This window comes from Syngnathus floridae, chromosome 16 (assembly GCF_059516105.1).
Source record: "Syngnathus floridae isolate MCC-2025c chromosome 16, RoL_Sflo_1.0, whole genome shotgun sequence".
NCBI lineage: Eukaryota > Metazoa > Chordata > Actinopteri > Syngnathiformes > Syngnathidae > Syngnathus > Syngnathus floridae.
The window spans coordinates 8,255,769-8,275,261 of NC_142428.1; the positions used below are offsets into that span (position 1 = coordinate 8,255,769).

Here is a 19,493-nt window from a genome sequence, read left to right on the forward strand (position 1 = left end):
GAAAGTATATTTAATTTTTATTGGCTGCAGTATTTACAGTGTTGACTTTTATTTCTTCTCTCTCTCTCTCTCTCTCTCTCTCTCTCTCTCTCTCTCTCTCCCTCTCTCTCTCTCTCGCTCATTGTTATGACTTTCAGAAGTGTATAAGTGAAACAAAGAACAGCTTGATTCTGCTTGCAAAGATGAATTTTTGATTCTGCTTGGAAAGATGGATCCATGCATAAAAGACACAGTAAATTTGCACAAATTTTTCCCAAAGAGTATGAACACTTTAAAATTATTTTTATTCAAAATATGTTAACAAACAATTTACATACAATCAAAACACAAATAATTTTAAAATATACTGCATACATTTGAAGTGTTTCTCATTATATGTGATGCAATTAACAATTAGTAGCAGAGTGGTTTGACCTCTCTTTTCCCCGTACATTTTAGTTATGTAAATAAAAGTATATATGATACAGTATGTGACAGGGAAATAAAAAAAAGGCTATATATAAATAAAATATTTGAGCTCAAACATAATTTTCACTTGGCTGTTGTGTATCAATGCGTATTTTTCTCTTACAGCACCATAGAGTATTTTGGTTTTTAAGTCAGCCTTTTCCTCCATTTTGATAAGTAATGCCATTCACGGTTGATTTCTTAAGTTCTATCCTCATAGATTGACTCTCAGCACGTGACTCTGCCTTCGCTCCACTTGATATGCCCAAGGAACCAAGCACCGTCTTCCCCGTTTTCAGGCTCTTGGACATTGGGATGCGGGTCAGTCCCGTACGAGGAGCCTGGGAATCGTGCCCACACTGTTAGACAATAGAAAGAGAGAGAGTACAGTTTCTCAGGCAGGAGAATGAAAGCAGTTGGCATTTGAATGGAAAATGAATATTTCCAAAAGAAAAACAGGAATTCAAAAATTCTAAACAGTTTAACTCACTGGCCGGAAACAGAATGAACATGCAAATATTTATTCATTCTTTCATTTGGTTTCTGTGTGTTGTTACTGCTGCAAGGCTGTTTTTTGTCAGCCGGGGGGCACAGAGCCCTGTGTATCTGTTTGTGAATGTAAACACTGTGAAACAAATATAAATTGCAGCATGCCTGTAGCAGGGTGGCAAAATGCCACATCATTAGCTCTGCTGTGCCCAGGCCAGCCCATAGGGCCTTTTTGTCACGCTAGCAGTCTGAGTCACAAAGAGGATATCATAAGGTCCACTGAAACATCAACACTGCTTTACTCTCATGGCCTTCCATCCACATAGTGAGCCTTTAATCTTTATTAATTTATTTTATAAGTGAAAAGTCATCATCACTTTTTTCCTCTTCAAAATGGTTTCAGGTACCATGCACAATTTCCACGTCTTTGAATAATAAAATAAAAAGATGCAAAAGCCTTTGGCCAACACATTGGATTTGTTATTTTAGCAGTACGGCAAGCCACAAAAATTATGATCAGATATCAGAGGATAATGATATCTGATTCAAGGATTTATCTCATGTAAATCAAGTAACTACAATATTACTAAATGATCGCTTCTGTTACAGTGTCAATCAACATGTGACTACCTTTGTAAAGACGGAATGTTTAATATCCCTCATACTGTGCAACTGGTCATAATGTATTTGTGTCAAAGATTTTTTTTGTTTCAATCATTATTGAGTAGGCTACTTCCTGGTCCGTTTAAAGCACAGGTGTCAAACTGAAGGTCCGGGGGCCAGATACAGCCCGCCACATCATTTTATGTGGCCCGCGAAGACAAATTGTGCATCAAATTTGTGTGTCATTACTAGAATTGCAAATTGTCTTCACTTTTAATAATATATTTTTTTAAATATCTGACCAGTTTTTACTCATCTGATTTGAAAACGAGTTATTTGTCCGTTTGTTTTGTAGCTTTTACTGTATATAATATGAGGTGCTCATACATTTATTTGGGCTGACAGTCATAATGGCCCTCCAAAAGAAGCTATGACTACAATGCGGCTCGTGATAAAAAATGAGTTTGACACCCCTGGTTTAAAATGATGGACAGGTAGATTTAGATTCTGGTGTGTGAGTTGTACAATTGACACAAATGTTTTCATGTTTACTTGGATTCTTATAAAAAATACATATACATATATTCATTTACAAAACAACTGCTATGAATGAGCAATTTAGCTAACCTTTAACCTTTGCACCCTACTAAATATCATTTTACTGTTGCTGTGTATTAAACGTACCATGCTTTGTGTGGATCTGCTCATGTTTGATGCGACAGGGGAAATGGTAATGCTGCTCGTCACTTTGTTCTGTGTGGTCCGCGTTGTGGTGATTTGGCGAGGGGAACGCAACACTGTCCCGGTCGACAGGGTCAGTTCCTTGCTCTCAGTTATGGCAGACACCGGCCTGACCACCATCTTTGGGGTCAGATTATTACCTAGATGAATATGGATCTTGTTATCATCAGTGGTGGTGATAATACTGGTGTTGTTGTGACCCTTCCTTATAGGTACAGGGACCATCTGCTTTTCAGGGGTAACTTTGAACACAGCCCGGCCCATGGTCATCTCCTGGGGTTCTGGGGAGGAAGAGGCGTCAGCCACTGCCGTGGTGCTAACTGTCATGATGGTGACAGGAGACATTGGCCTTCCCGAGGTAGACGAGGAAGCTTGGCTGCTGTCTGGAGACTTGGCTCTGGAAATAGTTGTGATGGTGACTGGAGATTTGGTTCTTTCTGGACCCTGATGTCCATTGGCAGCAGACCTTCCCCGAATTGTAGCAGAGTGTGTTGGAATGATTGTAATTCTGGATTTAGGTTGTGATGGGTTTGGATTTAGTGGGGCTGATGTTGAGAAGACATCCTCAGTAGTGGTGCTACTGATTTCAAGGGTGGCCATATTGTTTTGGTGGTCCGGTGTCACTCGGATGTGTAAAGGCTGACCTTGCTTGTGGGCCATAGTCAGGTTTGAATTTGTGATATGCGTTTTTTCCAGGCTGGTTTCGTGAGAGTTGGTGTCTTTCTTCCTCATCCAAGGAATCCAGGATTTCTTCATACTGAGATCACTTCCAGATGAAGGGGAACGTTCAATGCCACCGGACTTTTCTGTTGGCTTCTTCAGGCTCTTCTGCCTTAAATTGTTCATAATGTGATTCTCTTCTTGAACAGACTTCCTGATAAAACCAGCCGGAGTATCTTCTTCTGTTGGCCCATTGGACGGTGCTTCTGTTTGTACTCCAGTCGATGTGACGGCAACATCAACCATCCTCCTCCCATTCAAACTGGGTCTCAACGCACGACTGTGGCGCTTTGCTATCTCCAGCTCTTTGGTTAAATGGAGAACCTCAGTGCCCATGCTCTTGGCTTTCTCTTCCTCTTCAAAGAACCTCTGCTGGAGGACTGAGTAATCTACTTGTAGTTGAGAAAGCTGGTCCTCCTTATGCATGAGTTCATGTATTTTTTCCTTTAGAGCCACAACATCTGCTTGCATCTCTCTGGTTTTAGCCTCCTCTCTCTTGTATTGTTGTCGCAAGTCTTCCTCCTGGCTGTCCTCCTCTCCTTTCTCAATGGCTTTGTTCCGTGCTATCTGATTCCTCATGGCTTCTACTTGCTGGGAAAGTATGTTGGCTTTGTCTTGTTCTGTTATGAACCTTTTCTCCAGAATGTCATATTGATCCTCTGTTTTGATGAGATCTCCCTCAACCACCTCAAGTTGTTTGAGACGATTTCTTAGGTGCTCAATCTCAAAGGTTAGCTCTTTGATTTTGTTATCTTCTTTTTTGCCAGCATCGGCAGATCTTCCTTGGTCACATTTCAACGATTTGTTTGCAGACAACCTTTCTGCTTGCTCCAAACCGTCCAACCTCTTTTTCATCTGGCTAACCTTTGAAAGAAGATCCTTTGTTTTATCAGTTTCGTATGCTAGCTTGGTGTTGAGGTCCCTCTTTTCTGTTGTCAGGCTGTCAACTTTTGTTTCCATTTCTGTTTTAAATTTTAAAAGCTTTTTGCTCTCTTCTATCAATTTTTCTGTCACCTCCATCACCTTACTCTGCTCATCTTTGACCATTCTAGTCAAGTCTTCTTTTTTCTTTTCATCCGACGTCATTCTTTCCAACAAAGTCTTTCTCTCCTCCATTAAAGCTGCAGTCAACGACTTCAGCTTACCCAAGTCATCCTTCAAGTTAAGCTCAGACTTTTCCAACTTAAGCTCAGAGGATTCAAGCTCTTTCATTCGGATCTTGAGCGTCACAACTTCATCAGAGAGCTCTTTGCTCAGCCCTTTCTCTCTTTCTAAAGCAGCTTGTAACTGAGCAGATTCCGTCTTACTTACATTAAAGGTACCTTCAAGTTTCTCTAAATCTATCATTCTTTTCTGAAGTTTCTCTACCTCTATCCGAAGTTCCTTACTTTTGTTATTTTCCTCCTGTAGCCTCTTCCTGAGCTCCTTGCACTGATTTTCTGCTCGGGTGATCTCCTCATCGTTTCCTTCCATCTCCAGCACACGCTTCCTTAAATTCTCAAGCTCGGTAATTAAATTAGAGTTTAGACATTCTCCTTTGCCAGTTTTGTTGTCCATCTCCTGCAGTTCCTCTTCAGATTTTCTCAAGGCCTTGTTACTCTCTTCGATCTCATCCACTGTACGCATGAGCTCGAGAATTTTTGAGTTGAGTTGACGGTTGAGGAGCTCCTGACTGGCAAGCTTAGCGTTCATCTCTTCATGCTGTTGAGCAAATGTGACGTTTTTTTCTTTTAGCTCAGCCTCTAAGCTGAGAACCCTGTGGGCATCTTCCTGAGCGTGCTCCCTGGCTTCACTTAGTATCTTCCTCTGCTGCTGAAGCTGCTGGCTCATTTCCTGGACCCGTTGAGTCTGTTGGTCCATTTGCTCCAGGTGTTGTTGGCGTTCATTGACCAACATCAGGGCAAAAGATTTCAGTTTCACCAGCTCCTCTTGTACCTTGGCCAGACGTTTAGAATGTTCCTTCTCCTTTTTCACCTGGTAGGCTTTTTCGTTGTCAAGCAGCCTCTTTAGTCTAAAAGGCGAGAAAAGGAAAAATCCATTTTGTGCATTAGTTAAGCATGTAATAAATCTCATGGGTATTTCTTACTTGCCAAGTTTCTGTACTTAAGACTGTTTTGTACAAATATAAATTATTTTTATTCCATAGTGTGTTCTTTGGGCAGATATTTAACATTTATTGCAGTTAAATGATCAATTTTAGTAATATTACTACTACTGCTACTACTATTACTTTTTATATATTTCCCGCATGTCACTTTTTAACTTTTTTTTCCATTTCTATCTATAATTATTTTTTAACTGCTCAAATAGCTGAGGATTGGATCCAGCTAACTGAAAATGCAGAACAAGCCGGTAATTATTCATCAACACAATTAACACTTGAGCCAAACCAGGGTTAAATATTACATCCAACTCCTCCATAGTACTTAATCCCTTCCTTCCAAATTAGAGTAGGAACTAACACACAAACTGGTGTTTGCAATCCTTTCACTTCTTTTATGTTTTTTACTTTCCGGTATGCTAATGCTGATTCCAACAAAATGCATGCCAAACAGAGTGCGATGTTGCATGTTCTCCCTCTACACTGCCACAAACATTGCATTACCATAATTGAGCTATAAACCTTGAAAGAAACCAAATATTAGTCAATAAACATATTTCTATCTCAGTTTAAAAAAAAATTATGTTGCAATGCAACATTAAATATCCACAATCAGAAAAAGAACTCAATCAGAACTTACCACTGTTGTTCTAAAAGCAACACACAAGGATAATTACAGTAATATAAAATCCAATCAGGATGCGTGACCAGTAGCCAGGGCCTCTTTTTCCACAAATTATCCTCTGTGACATCTCAAGCATGCTTATTTAAGGACTACAAAAGATGAATTACTAGAGTGCAGAAGCATCAGATCTCTGCATGGTGCACAACGTCACCTCATCCTTATAAGGCAATGTGTGTGTGTGTTTGTGTGTGTGCGTGTGGAAGAAAGTGAGAGACTGCGTACTGTTCTACTTTGCACTGTGAAAGGGGTGGGATTTTTGCCACAGGAGGAGTGCTCTGCAAAACTCCCCCAATTTTCCTGCTTTTATGCAATACTGGCATGTTGGAGTGAAGGCCAGTGCAAACAATTTTCCAGACAGTTTGAGTCTTACTGAGTAACATCACACAGTTTATAAGTTCATTTGAGGATGTTTCAGTTTTTTGACACTTTATGGGTAAAACTATGAAAGGAAACAGGAGGAATTGTTCAGTGTTGTTCCCCTTGAGGGGAAATTGGATGAGCACCGCTTTCCATGTGATGAGGGAAACAGATACAGAATGGTTGGATGAGAAGATTACAGATGACAAAATGTCACCATGACAACAATATTAAAATAAGGCTATTGTGATGCACAACACTGGACTTTGATATAATTCTATCATTATTAAAATTGAATTGTAAAAATGCAGACGTCTGATCCTAATATGACTATATTTTTAATTATTCCATGATCAGGTTAATAGTTTTTAAATACATTGAAAGTTGCTTTTTTTTGTTTATGGGAACTACAAAAACACATGGCACAACATTTTTTATCCTGTGTTTCCTGAGGAATTTTCTCAAAGGCTGCAAAGACCCTCTGTCTCCAAAGGATGAGGACTGAAGGGAACAGCTGCCAAAAAGCTGTCACGGCAATAGTGTGTTGTGTAGAATTTATCTCAGTTGACTGAAAAACACAATTATGTGTGACGCTGCAACATTGGGTTGATGAAATGCAGCAAGAATGATGTACTGTTAAGAAAACCAAATTGGAGACAAAGTGGACATTAGGCAATTACCAAAATAGCATAACAACTTTTCTAGTAACTACGAGATGGGTGTTGTGAGACTTATGGTGACAGGTTAAGATTCCAAGTAGCAGCAATGGAGCATGACTTAGAATATTAAAAAAAAATGCAAATTGCAAAGTACATGAGGAAAGGCATATTTGTCTAATTTTAATCCACTTTTCCCATTTTTTTTCAAGGAAAATATTCACCGTTTATCAGTGTCTGAAAAACTATTTTGGGGTTTGTAAAAAGAAAAATCCAGCCATTGTTCCCCCAAAGATGATTTATTTATTTATTTATTTATTTATTTATTTATTTATTTATTTATTTATTTATTTATTTATTTATTTATTTATTATTTAGCAAAGTTGCTGCTGCAGCCCATTGGCCACGTCACACATTTCCACTCTACATGATATAAGATAACCAAGGGAAAAAAATAATAATTACAATTATCTTAAATTATACTTATTGTGCATGAATTGACACATCCTTCCAAGAGTGGAATTTGTTTCCCCTGTTAAGCATCAACCATCATGTCACTTAGCTATTTGAGGTTCTTGACATACAAATTGATCTGTTATCTGAGAGTTGCAAATTGCCCATGGTTACCAGTTTGAAAGAGCTTATTTGGTGCCCATTTTCTGCATTCCTCTGACTGTTTGGCACATGAGTATTCTTTTTTTTTTTCTTACCCGACTTAACCCTCACCCAGAATGCTGGAGGACATCACACTCATGGAAAATGAGATTTTTCCCATTTGAACTAAAGGAGAGAATGATAAAGTAGCAGACTTGTAGATAGACCAGCAACACATTGTTTTTTTTTAAATATATTTGTGCTTCTATGAATTTCTTGATAAGGAATCCTGCATATATTTATTTATTGTTATTATTATTATCATCATTTTGTATTTCGTAAGGATTCTTTCTGTTACTTATATGTCATACTAGCTTTCATGTATTGAGTGTAGCCAAGTCTTGATTTCTGACATCTAAACAGTGACTTGGGTGGACTTAAGACACTACCGCTCAGGCAAAGATCTCCTGTCACAGCCACTTATCCAAGGCTGACTTGAAGTTGAAGATCATTCCCTCCACTGTGCTTTCGATTCTCATTCATCCAGGCATTTGCTGCACGGGAAATGGGTTAAAAGGTCAACAGAAAATATTTACATGCAAATTGTTTATTTAGTGCTCATTTTTTGTCTTCTGTTTGAAAACAAATTTGCCTTTCTGAGGGGTAATTAAGTTGTTACATTTTCAATGCTTGGGCATTTCCACATGTTGTTTTTCGGTGTCCCAGACCATTCAAGATTCATTTCGGAGAATCCACTGAATGTGTAGCCTAGAATTCTCCCTCAGCAAAGCAACTGCCAATTACTCTCTTTCATCTGTGAGTACTTTCATCAGTAGGGGCTCCGTTCGTATTTGCATTCAGTGCAGATAAACAGCTCATTTGATGTCTGTGAGGCCCTCTGTATCCACGTGACGCAATATCTATGGTGTGCGGTACCCCTCCCTTTGTCTCTCCAACACACTTCCCATCATGACCTAAAGGGAAAGGTCACAGCCTATGGGATGACATCATTTCAGAAGTGATGTCATGGACTCTTGATTCTCTTTCTATTTTGTGCAACCCTTATCTCCTTTTGTGAAGAACCAGACACATCGCACATCTAGAGTTTCCACTTTGCTCACTTTTTAAGTGGTAGCTTGTAAAATTTTATTTATATTTAATAGTTATATAATATTTAATATTTATTTCAACTGACAATTATTTCAATAATCAATTAATCTGGTGATTAATTTTTGATTCATTGATGAATCGGATTTTTTTAAAAGCATCTTTTAAGTTCTACTTGTTTATTCAATAACAGGATATTATGTCAAATTAAAAGTGTGGAAAATTAATTTTTGGGTTGGTTTGTAACATGGCAGAAAATAAGCAAAAACATTGATTATCGTTTTCCAAAGTAAAAGCAAATGTTTCATTTTAATTAAACAAATACGATCAGTCTGATTTCATGGAGGACAGCATTTACCATTGAGAAGCTGAAATTTGGACAAAAAATTAAATCAAAAAGGCAACCAGACGATAACCGATTATTAAAAAATGATCGATTCATTTGATAATCAAATAGTTATCGATTAATAGATTAATCGTTGCACCTCTGTATTTAATATTTTAATATTTTGGTTACCTTCCTACATTATAAAGGCAAATTAAAACACTTAACCACAAACCTGTGCTTCAGTTTTACACCTCTGCCAACCAGACAACCACAATAATCAACACATTTTTACAGACACCTGTGTGTTTTTCCTCACCTTTCTCTCTCTTGCTCAAGGAGATTGGTAAAATCATCACTCTTGTTCATGTAATCGGCATGTTTGCGCTTCTCACTGTCCAACTCGTGAACAGTGCGACGATGGCACTTTTCAGCAAGCAGCAACTGTCCCAGCATCCGCCTGTAGGTTTCCCTGTGCTTTTCCTGCAGGCGCTCCAGCTGCAAAAGAACACAAAGCACAATCTGTGATTATTTTAAGAAACACGATGATTAAGTGTTGCAGAAGATTGCCACGACTGACCTCAATCATCGGTTTTTGGTAGGCGGTGTGGATGTTTGGCGAGGTGCCGGCGATGAGGCCGTCCCTCTGCAGGGCCTGGAGGGCCGAGCTACCTGCTTCACAGCTTTCTGCTGATGCAGAGGTCACTTGATGGGGCTGCTTCGATTTTAGCATACCGATAACATCTTCTCTTGCCTGCAGGCACATAGAGATATGAAAAATATTAAAATAGCAAAATGCAGCTTGAAGTGCAGGAAATTAGCAAGCAGGAAATATCAAATTAAGTTAGCTTGCTTTACTTTGTTATTTTTCTCACAAATGAAGGGAGTTACTTTGCTTTCGGGGTTGTTATGCAACAGTTGTTTTGCTTTTTCCCAAAAGTTTTATTTAAAATTGATCGCAATTTTCTGGGTCATCCATCATACTTGAGGAAAAGGTAATCAACAAGCAGGCGCATGTTGTGGTTTTTTATTGATGTTGTATTAATATACAGTAATGAATCACTTCATTAGTGAAATCTTGGCAACACTGCACATAAGAGAAATTTCAAATATGGGTCTTGAGCTTTGGGAAAACATTGTTTTCTATTAAGGTGAAGAGTCACACTTAACCACAAGGGGGTGGTCTCGGTCAATTTAAGTCCCAGAGATTAGTGTGTTACCCTACTCGCGTTCACACAGTTATAGTCCAAATATTTAAAAAGTGTTACCTAACTGAATCATTCCGACATTGAAACATTGGTTGTGTCAGATAGGATGTTGGACCCACCTGAATCTCTCCTTCCATGATCCCCAGCAGTTTGAGCAGATCCTGTTTGGACAGGTTGAGGACAGCACCTTTTTTTTCTTCGCTCTTAGAGTCCATCACTGTCTGCTCTTTGTCAAATATCACCTCCATGTTATCTTCACCCTCCTGCTGCTGAGTTTTGGCCTTCATGTTCTTCACAGCAATACACACATCCTGCTCATGGCTGAGGTCATGGTCATCCTGTGGGACTCCGAGCACCCCTTTGGGTGGCTGCGCCACATCACTGCTTTTGGATCTCATCTCCTGCCTGGGCCGAGAACAGAGAGAAGTATGTAATCAGACATGCCCTTGTTCTTTTTTTTTTTTACTACATCCAACCATTTCCATTTTCTTTAACACTTGCTCTCATGATGATAACCAGTGAGCTGGAGCTAGCTGATTGGTTGCCACCCAATTGCGGGGCACATATGGACAGTCACTCCCATTCACACCTAATGGGAATTTAGTCTTCAATAAACCTAACATGAATTTTTTGGGAATGTGGGGGGAATTCCTGGAAATGATATGCTGCCTATTTGAAGCTCATATCTGATATCTAAATCAAATCAAGGCATGCAACATATTTCTAACCTTAATTGTGCAATTTGCACTTTTAACTGTGTTAGAAGCAGTGTGCTTCCCTTAATGATTTTAACACAGATGGAAAGAGCCTGGGGGAAGACTATGACTTAGTGTGCTCATTGTTCAACACACTGTACTAATTCATCAAAGTAGGAGTGTGTGCTTTTGTCTCTTATGTGTGCATTTGTGTGTTTCTAATCTCAACCTGTCCTTGAGATAAATCATGTTTGTAATCTTTAGAACTAACATTATCTCCCTGTGTGAGTTCATCATCAGACAGAACAGACTTTCTGAAGTGTTCTAAAATGTGAAGCAAATGCAAATATGTGCAAATTACACAACAATGCAACTGGGACTTCTGTACTTTTAGGAATCTGGTCTGGAGAAGATTCTGTCTCAGAAGAAAGTCAAATCTTAAATCTAATGGCGCTTGAAACGGAGCTTTCTGAAGCGACCCTATTTCTAGGGGGAAGAATACAAGATAGCAAAAACTGCATCTCTCAGTTAGAAGATAAGGAACCAGGACAAAATTACACATGATGTGCATACCTCATCTTACCTCTGGGTGCTACTTGATTATTTTTCTAACCTGCCATTTTGAGCCCAGAAGGGCGCACACAAATGCTTCCAGGGTTCATCTAAGCAGCACTGACACATGAATGAGACATGACAAATGTCCTGAATCTAAACCTTGCCCGACTCGGCACGAGCGATGAATCATGCGTGATACTTTGAATGCTGGTGACAAAATCAGTCCTTGAGTGCTTTATTTTTACATACTGGGCTGATGACAGAGTACTACGGTATGGGTCTCATATTGCAGGGAAGCTCTTTGTGGTCCAACAGAGCTAGCTGACTGCATAATGTTTACGTTAAGAAAATGTCTGACTGAAATTTCATGAAGGATACCTTCACAACAAAATTTTTGCAAATTGATTCATATTGATTATCCCGGTACATGTGGTCAAAATGTGCGCATAGGTGCAATGTCTTCTTTCCTTTGGTATTTTTATGGAAGTTAGAAAGGGGCGTTTGCGCTGTTGAGGAAGTGAACACTTCCTCGCCGATGAAAGTGGCTCCTTTTGTTTCCTTTAAATCCATTTCCGGGGCATGTAAAAGAAGATGCCCTCAGTCTACCAAAACACAAATTCCCAAACTCTGCACCAGCACAAAAATGAAAATGCTCCATGTTTTTTTGTGCCTGACTACAAAAAAAGAGCCTTAAATTGTGAACCTTTTGAAATCTTATCCTGATACTGTCTGGGCTATATTGATGACATTGTTGTATTTGATAAGGGTCAGACAGGAATGGCAAGAATTTGCCATCAGTTCAATGCCTTTCCTGTTTGATCCACTTTGCCTGGTCAATGAAGCCTTGACTATATTGAATTCTCCTGAGCAACAAATGGGCATTCCAAAGTCACATGACCCTACATTCCAGTCTGGCATGCAGCACTCCCAGTTGTCTTAATGAAGAATAAAAAATATCTGTCAGACAATCAGGCTTTAGTCAAAGGTCTTCGGTGACGACCAGACTGCCCACACCGAACATTTACGACGTTACTGATTGTTTGGTGCAATATAATGTCATAGGACAGAGCCAGAAAGGCCACAAACAAATCCTAAATTTAAAATGGGGAACCCAAATGTAACTCATGGCAAGTCCAGCTGTCACAAAGACATACATACATGTATTTATAGCGCCTCATTCCAAAGCAGGAGAAAAAAAAAGGAGCTATAAAGGATGTCAGTGGTCAGTGGGTGGATACCACCAACGGTTGCTACATGACTTTTATCATGATCTAAATTTGGTTTACATTTTTCTGTAAAGTTAAAGGATCAAATGTTTACGAAATTAAAACGATAAAAATAGAGGATAATAAAGGCACAGTTTGAGTATGGCTAAATGTCTAAAATCTTCATAACCGATTGACAACCCAACAAAAGAATGATTTCATTGCCTTTAGCCCTACAGCGTTGTCAAGATTTTTTTTTCTCTTTGGTGTGATCATAACCTAATACTCCCTGTGACTAAATAAGGAAAGAAAAATTTTAGTGTTTGGCAACTTGCTCTCTTAGCTGACACCTATAAAATGCAATACGCTGGCGAGCCCATTTCATTCTGACATGAGAGACAAAGCCAGCCAAGATTTTTGGATTTGATATTTGAATCTGTATGTGCGTCTTCGAGTCAGCATTTCAAATCAATCCGTCTGTTGATGAAAACTTGGCCGGCATGATGCTGTTCACCAGTACAAAGCAGCAGTACGTTCCAGCATTTTGATGGACAGCGCGTTTTGGGCTAGACGACCAGTGACCTCACGGGTCATATTTTACGTAACTTGCCGTATTGTCGAGAAATTCATATTTGGTATGCAAACTGTGAAAATAGCAACTGTAACTCATACATCCATAAATCAGCTTAAAATACCACACGCCAGCACTGCAGCATTTTCGTAAATGCCAAACTGTATAATTAAGATAAATTGGTCCTACAAGTCAAAGCAACATCGGTTTGAAATTATTGGTAAGCATGTGAAAAATGTGTTTTGTGTTCACTCGTGACATTGCTGATGAGTCGTTGGAGTCACCAAGCATATGGGTGAGTGCACCCTAACCCTTAAAAGGCCAGGTGCGACCAGGGTGAAGCTAGGACATGGAAAAAAGGAAGCAGCTACTCAATGTTTCAACTTAACCACTTTGTCACTGTACCACTCTCGTGACCTTTTAGGACTTTTTAGACTTCTCGAGACTCTGAAAGCAGTAGAAGTGAGTCCAAATTGCTGACTGACTAATTGCTGGTGTTTTTGCCAATTAATGCACTGCTGGGTAATTTAATCACACCCCAAGAAATAATTTGACTATTTGGTGACCAGTCATTCCTGTGAATTTTTTGTATAGATTTAAGGAGTCATTTTTCAATTGTATGACGTCTTTAAATATTGAATGTTTGAAGAATCGTAAAGTTCGGTGTGGATTTCAAAATAGGCGCTTCTTACAATCCTGAAAATTGTTCATTGGTTTTTACCTTAAAATGGACAAAACAAAGTTTATTTTTCAAAGATGTTCCAATATTTGCAGTAGTAAAATGGAAATTAATAACAAAACTACACTTGAAAACTTTGGCAATTAAAAAAAAAATGATTTAGCTATTAAATGAGTAATGGTGTATATGACAAAAGGCGAACAGGAAGAAACGTGTTGAGCATTAGAGTGGTGGTTCTTTTTTACGTAGTTATGGAGTAGAAAAGGTTCAAAACTTCAGTCATCATGTTGTCATGTAAGATTTACAACTTAATTGTTCAGTCCTAGTCAGCTTTATTCACATGTTTTTAAGATTGTTTTTGCAGATGCTTGGCTGATTCAATTCTCATTTCAGAAGTGGTACAGTTGAACATAATAACTACTTTCTGAACAAAAACACTCAAGTGGAAACTTCAAATTTAATCACAGTCTATTCCATGACCCTAATTGACCTTCGCGTTCCTCTTAATTTCAATTTTTTATTACATAATGCACAGTACAGTTTGTACAGTGTAGTGGCCAGCCAATCCAAGGTGTACCTTGCCTTTCAACCAAAGTCAACTGGGTTAATAATAGTCATTGCTATTGAGTAATGGGGAGAAAAAAAGGTATTGCATAATGATCCCGGCCCAATGATGTAATCGACTTTCAATTTGTTGATCTTTACAGCACAATATCGTTCCTTTCTGGATAGATAGTAGCAGTGCAACTAATTATCAGCATGTTTGCAGTGACCAATTATTAGGCTTGGAACCCCTCTGACATTATTAGGCACCAATTAGCAGCTAATCCAATGTTTATAGCCAGTGCGCTTTGCCGCCTTGCCATTCAGGATCAAATGATCTGGAGAAGATCAGTTGCTATGGAGTCAGAAGACTTATTTTTAAACCAAGGTGAGTTATGAGTAGGCTACCAGTGATCTGTGAAGTATCCAAATGTGTCTAAACTACATTTTTGGAATTCAACTGCAGCGGCTCTTATACGTGTCTGTGACAGCTGTTGTTGAAACCCACCAGACTCAAAGTTCCATAGCGTACTTTAGTATGTTCGCAGAACTGACACCAATACCTTTAGTGGCATTTCTGATATGAAAGATGATCTTTCTTGTCTTTATTTCTTTTTAATAACAGTTGCACTGCTCAAAGACAGCCTGAGGTCATAGGTCACAGGTGTCAAACTCAAAGCCCGGGGGCCAGATACGGCCCGCCACATCATTTTATGTGGCCCGCGAAGACAAGTTGTGCATCAAATTCGTGTGTCATTACTAGAATTGCAAATTGTCTTCACTTTTAATAATATCTTTTTTTTTTTTTTTAATTTGCCCAGTTTTTACTAGTCTGATTTGAAAACGAGTTATTTGTTGGTTTGCTTTGTAGCTTATACTGTATATAATATGAGGTGCTCATACATTTATTTGGGTTGACAGTCATAATGGCCCTACGAAAGAAGCTATGACTACAATGCGGCCCACCAAAAAAATGACCTATGACAGAGGTGATACAATCGTTGAAAGACAATAATTGCTCTGCATCCCTGTTGTATGCTATGTCAAGACTATGCGTGACGCATTAAAGCTGCACTATGTAATGTTCTCTATTAAGGCCATGCGAGTGACTCAATCCAAACCAGGTATGTGGCCTTGAGGGTCTAGAGGCTGGAACACGGGACTGTTACAATGCTGTGTGTAACCTGGAGCAACATTGATGATTATAAAGGAAACTTGAAGTAGAATGAAGAATGAAAACAGTAATATTGTATATTACAATAATACCATTACAAGACATAATGGCGTCAGATATAGGAATCAAGTTGACAAGATGCAGCCAACTGTAAATGTGTCAAGAACTAATAAAAGGAGAGCACATTCTTACCAGAAATATTTAGAGACTGTTTAATTGTCTATGTGGGGTTTTATGTACTATTTTGTGAGCTGAATTTTAGCAAGTCAATAATAACCACACACATCAGAAACACTTTAAACATATGCTGTGTGTATGTCAGTCAGAAAGGGTGAACTTCACCTCACTATGTTCACTTTCTATTTTCTAAAATAACCTTAGAATGAATATGCACATAACCATCTATTGCCTGCTTCATCTGATTGATTACATGTCAAACTCTAGGCCCGGGGGCCAGAAACGGCCCGCCACATAATTTTATGTGGCCCGCAAAGACAAATTGTGCATCAAATTCGTGTGTCATGACTAGAATTGCAAATTGTCTTCACTTTTAATATCTTTTATTAAGTATTTGACCAATTTTTACTCGTCTGATTTGAAAACGAGTTATTTGTTTGTTTTGTAGCTTTTACTGTATATAATATGAGGTGCTCATACATTTATTTGGGTTGACAGTCATAATGGCCCTCCGAAAGAAGCTAAGACTACAATGCGGCCCGCGAAAAAAAATGAGTTTGACACCCCTGTGATAGATCAAATAATGAGATGAATTATTTTGAGTTACTTGAGTCAATAAACCATTAGAACACATTTAGGGTTGGATATTAACAAATTCCAGGTTAAATCTTGGCCATCCTGTAAAACTAGAAAGATTGACGCTCTTATTCATTCACCCGCCAATAATTACAAATGCATCTTTTTCAAAAAAGCCACTTGGCTGCACATTCAGCACTCCGTCAAGCCAAGATGCACTCTCGGTGGGCTGAAATGAGCACACAACAACATTAACGAGGCAAATATTGCCACCATTTCTCTTTGTGGCATAGATACCACATCAACTGAGGAGGGAGGCAGGCTGCATTCCAGGAAGAGCGAGACTGTGTGAGATTGTACGCGACTTCTGGACATTTGACCGAATGAATCTTGGAGGGTAATTAAAGCCACCCCTGTGCTGGCATCTAATGTTAGCACCAGTGAAGTATGTTTCAGGGTTTCTTTTCGGTTTACAGTGGCAGTGTACAATATACAGTATGTTGACAGATGGATAGAGAGTAGCGGCTGAACGAATTTGTCTCCTTCCAGGCTGATGACCACATGTAGATGAAATTGATTCTATATTTTTTAAATATGTCATCATGCTGCAAGATGCTGAGAAGTGTTGTGGGAGTGTTTTTGTCAAGTCAAGTGGGAAAGCCATCAAGTTGACTTTTTATTTGTTTATTGCAAAGGATAAGCAAACCAGATGATGTAAGCAAACACATTCAAAGCAGTAAAATTCCAATATGTCGTCACAAGTCATCACTGTTGAGATAAACTGTTTAGTCAAGTAATTTCCAGTTAAAAATTCTTGAATGCAATTAGCAACTGTTCCAGTGAAAATCCATATAGTCCTTCTATGACTTCATGCTCATGACTCATCGTGCTATCATCCTTCATTCTCTGGTGGTGTTCTGCCCACATGCAAACACTAACTAAATGGTCACATTCATGTTTTGCAATAAATGTCATTCATCCACATTTTTTATTCATGACTCTAACCACTCATTATTCACTAGAACAATGGTGAAGCTCTTACAAGCATGAACAACACAATATTTAAGTCATGAGGGAATCATTAGTGACAAATGTGAAGAATTGATACTTTTGAAAAGAAACCTTGTTCATTCATATAGAGCGCTCGATTGAAACCAAATTGTTACTTGGCAACAATGACTGAGGACATCCTAATAATCTGACAGTTCGTTACGTACAAATAAGGGAGTTACCTGTTGTGTTGTCACCCACGTTTAATTAATCGTCCCTCGTGGATAATCCTGGTAATGAAGGCAAGTGAAACATCCACAAATATCCCTTTTGAGATGTCCTGTGCTGGAACTGTCTATTGAGAAATCCCCATGCTCCTTTCCCTCTTACTTGGTCAGATCAGGGAGGGAATAGAAGAAAGCAATAATGGAGCACTGTAACTTCCCACTCTCTCTCTCTTTCTCTTACCCTCCCTCCCTCGTTCACTCCCACAGCCTATTCAGTGGTGCTAAAACACAACAATCCTTTCCAGAAGGCATTTCGGACAAGTATCGACATAAAAAGAAAGACTGTTGTCCTTTACGTACATCTTTTGAGCATCCCTTGCAATTCTTCTCTTCAGAATCCAAAAAAAAGTTCCCCTCTATATTTAACTTCTCTCTTGCCAGCCTGGGTACTGTTGGCAGCTGAGGTTATCTGAATCTTAGACGACTTGGCTGGCCGAGCGAGACCGCTAACGCTCCTCGCTGACTTGGAGATGACAGCTGAACCATGTCATCATGCTCGGAAAGTCCGGTGACAGCAGACACCCAACCCTTAAGTTGCTCCAAGGAACCACCAACTGCTGACGTAAAGGTGGTCTTGGAGTGTGAGCGTGAGCCAAACTTTCCAACACTTCTGTAGCTACACTTGCTCGCCGTCTCTGCTAGAATGTAAATTTAGACAGTGAGGTCAGCGCATAGTCCATTACTCTAGTCATGTACTCGACAATACATTTCATTAGATTCACTTGGTCCAATGAGGTCCAAAAGAGGAGCGATAATAAAAAAGTGTTACAATTCCACATAGTCTCTCTGTTGACTCGTTTTTTGACCCCGCTGCTGCTTCTATAGCTTATTTTTTCTGAACTTAGATCCACCTGCTTTTAGTCAACACTCAAATGCAACACATGGTTTTGTTCAAATGATCTCATTGATCTGCAAGAAGAGGCCCAAAAGCCAACAATTATGTATTTGGATATTTCTTTGATTCAACTGAGAATATGGATCATTTTGAACTTTTGTGGATGCGTACCATGTGTTTAGTATGGAGTTGATGTACACTGTGAGGACATGAGATACGTTATGTCAGGCCACCGATGTTGAGGTTCATTTGTCTGACTCCCGTGAAGGCGGTGTGGGTTTACTTCCAACTCAGCTGGTGTGAATGTGAATGTGCATGATAGTCTGTCTCTCTTTGCGCAGTGATTAATTGGTGACCTGGTGCCTACGACCCTAAATAGGATAAGCAATATAAAAAATTAGATGGACAAATAATTCTATGCAATGTCAGACTGAGACTGTTGACATGCATGGGACATCAATGAGTATATTCTTTTACTCATCATAAAGTTCTGTGGACCGCTGCTATTTCAGGTGCTGAGACCCGGCCGACCCTTAAATTTCAGAAATCCACATATAATTGCCCATTAAAAAATTATTAACTACTCAACTACTCAAAAAAAACTGTTTTCCATAAAGTTTGGGGAAAATATCGGAATGTTTTCTTTTTTTTTAATATTGAAAAAAATCTATGAATATGCAAATCGATGGGTGTCTCAGATTTTATTCTTGATTTTCTTTGTTAGGGACACTCAAATATTCTAATGCCGTATTAAAGTTTAATTACAGTTCCTATTTGTATTAGAAACAATTCTAGGCCATAAATGCTGTATAAAACAATTCCATGAAAGTTCTGCTACTCAAACTAGTTCCGTAAACACCATCTGAAACCTTGACACAAAACAATCTGATGACTCACCCTGCACCATAAGTGAATGCATGCACTCTATGGTAATGCTCTTCTTTTAACACTTCTTGGAAAAGATGGCCCTTGTTTTGAGAAAAAAATCCACAAAAACCAAAAGGAAGCCAAAAATGTCCCAAGTAACAAATGCATGATGGCAGTCTGAACTCTTGTTGTGTGACAGTCACAATTGTAGTGATTAGCCTTTTGAGGTTCACTGACTATTCTTTTACAAGTAGATTTTTCTTATTATGGGCCAAAACGCTTACCACTCGTCTTTGTTCCATAGCT

General features: G+C 38.9%; 2 protein-coding genes across 3 annotated transcripts in view; one reads left to right on the forward strand and one right to left on the reverse strand.

Annotated features, from left to right (window-relative positions):
* Nucleotides 1–591: 591 nt before the first annotated feature.
* On the reverse strand, nt 592–18,056 carry filip1b (filamin A interacting protein 1b). 2 transcript variants are annotated; one of them, XM_088401380.1, is made up of 6 exons: nt 17,786–18,056; nt 10,153–10,438; nt 9,406–9,579; nt 9,145–9,323; nt 2,224–5,011; nt 592–806 (listed from the first exon to the last, which is right to left on the reverse strand). In XM_088401380.1, coding segments are annotated over exons 1-6 (3,636 nt in total). In that variant the 5' UTR covers nt 17,788–18,056; the 3' UTR covers nt 592–599. The 2 variants fall into 2 exon arrangements, with proteins under 2 accessions (XP_088257506.1, XP_088257507.1); XM_088401381.1 differs by lacking the exon at nt 17,786–18,056 and adding an exon at nt 17,441–17,723.
* Nucleotides 14,458–19,493, forward strand: part of tfb1m (transcription factor B1, mitochondrial) — a 31,486-nt gene continuing 26,450 nt past the window's right edge. The window contains exon 1 of the mRNA XM_088401392.1: nt 14,458–14,669. The gene's annotated coding sequence lies outside the window, so the exon portion shown is untranslated. The remainder of the gene's footprint in view (nt 14,670–19,493) is intronic.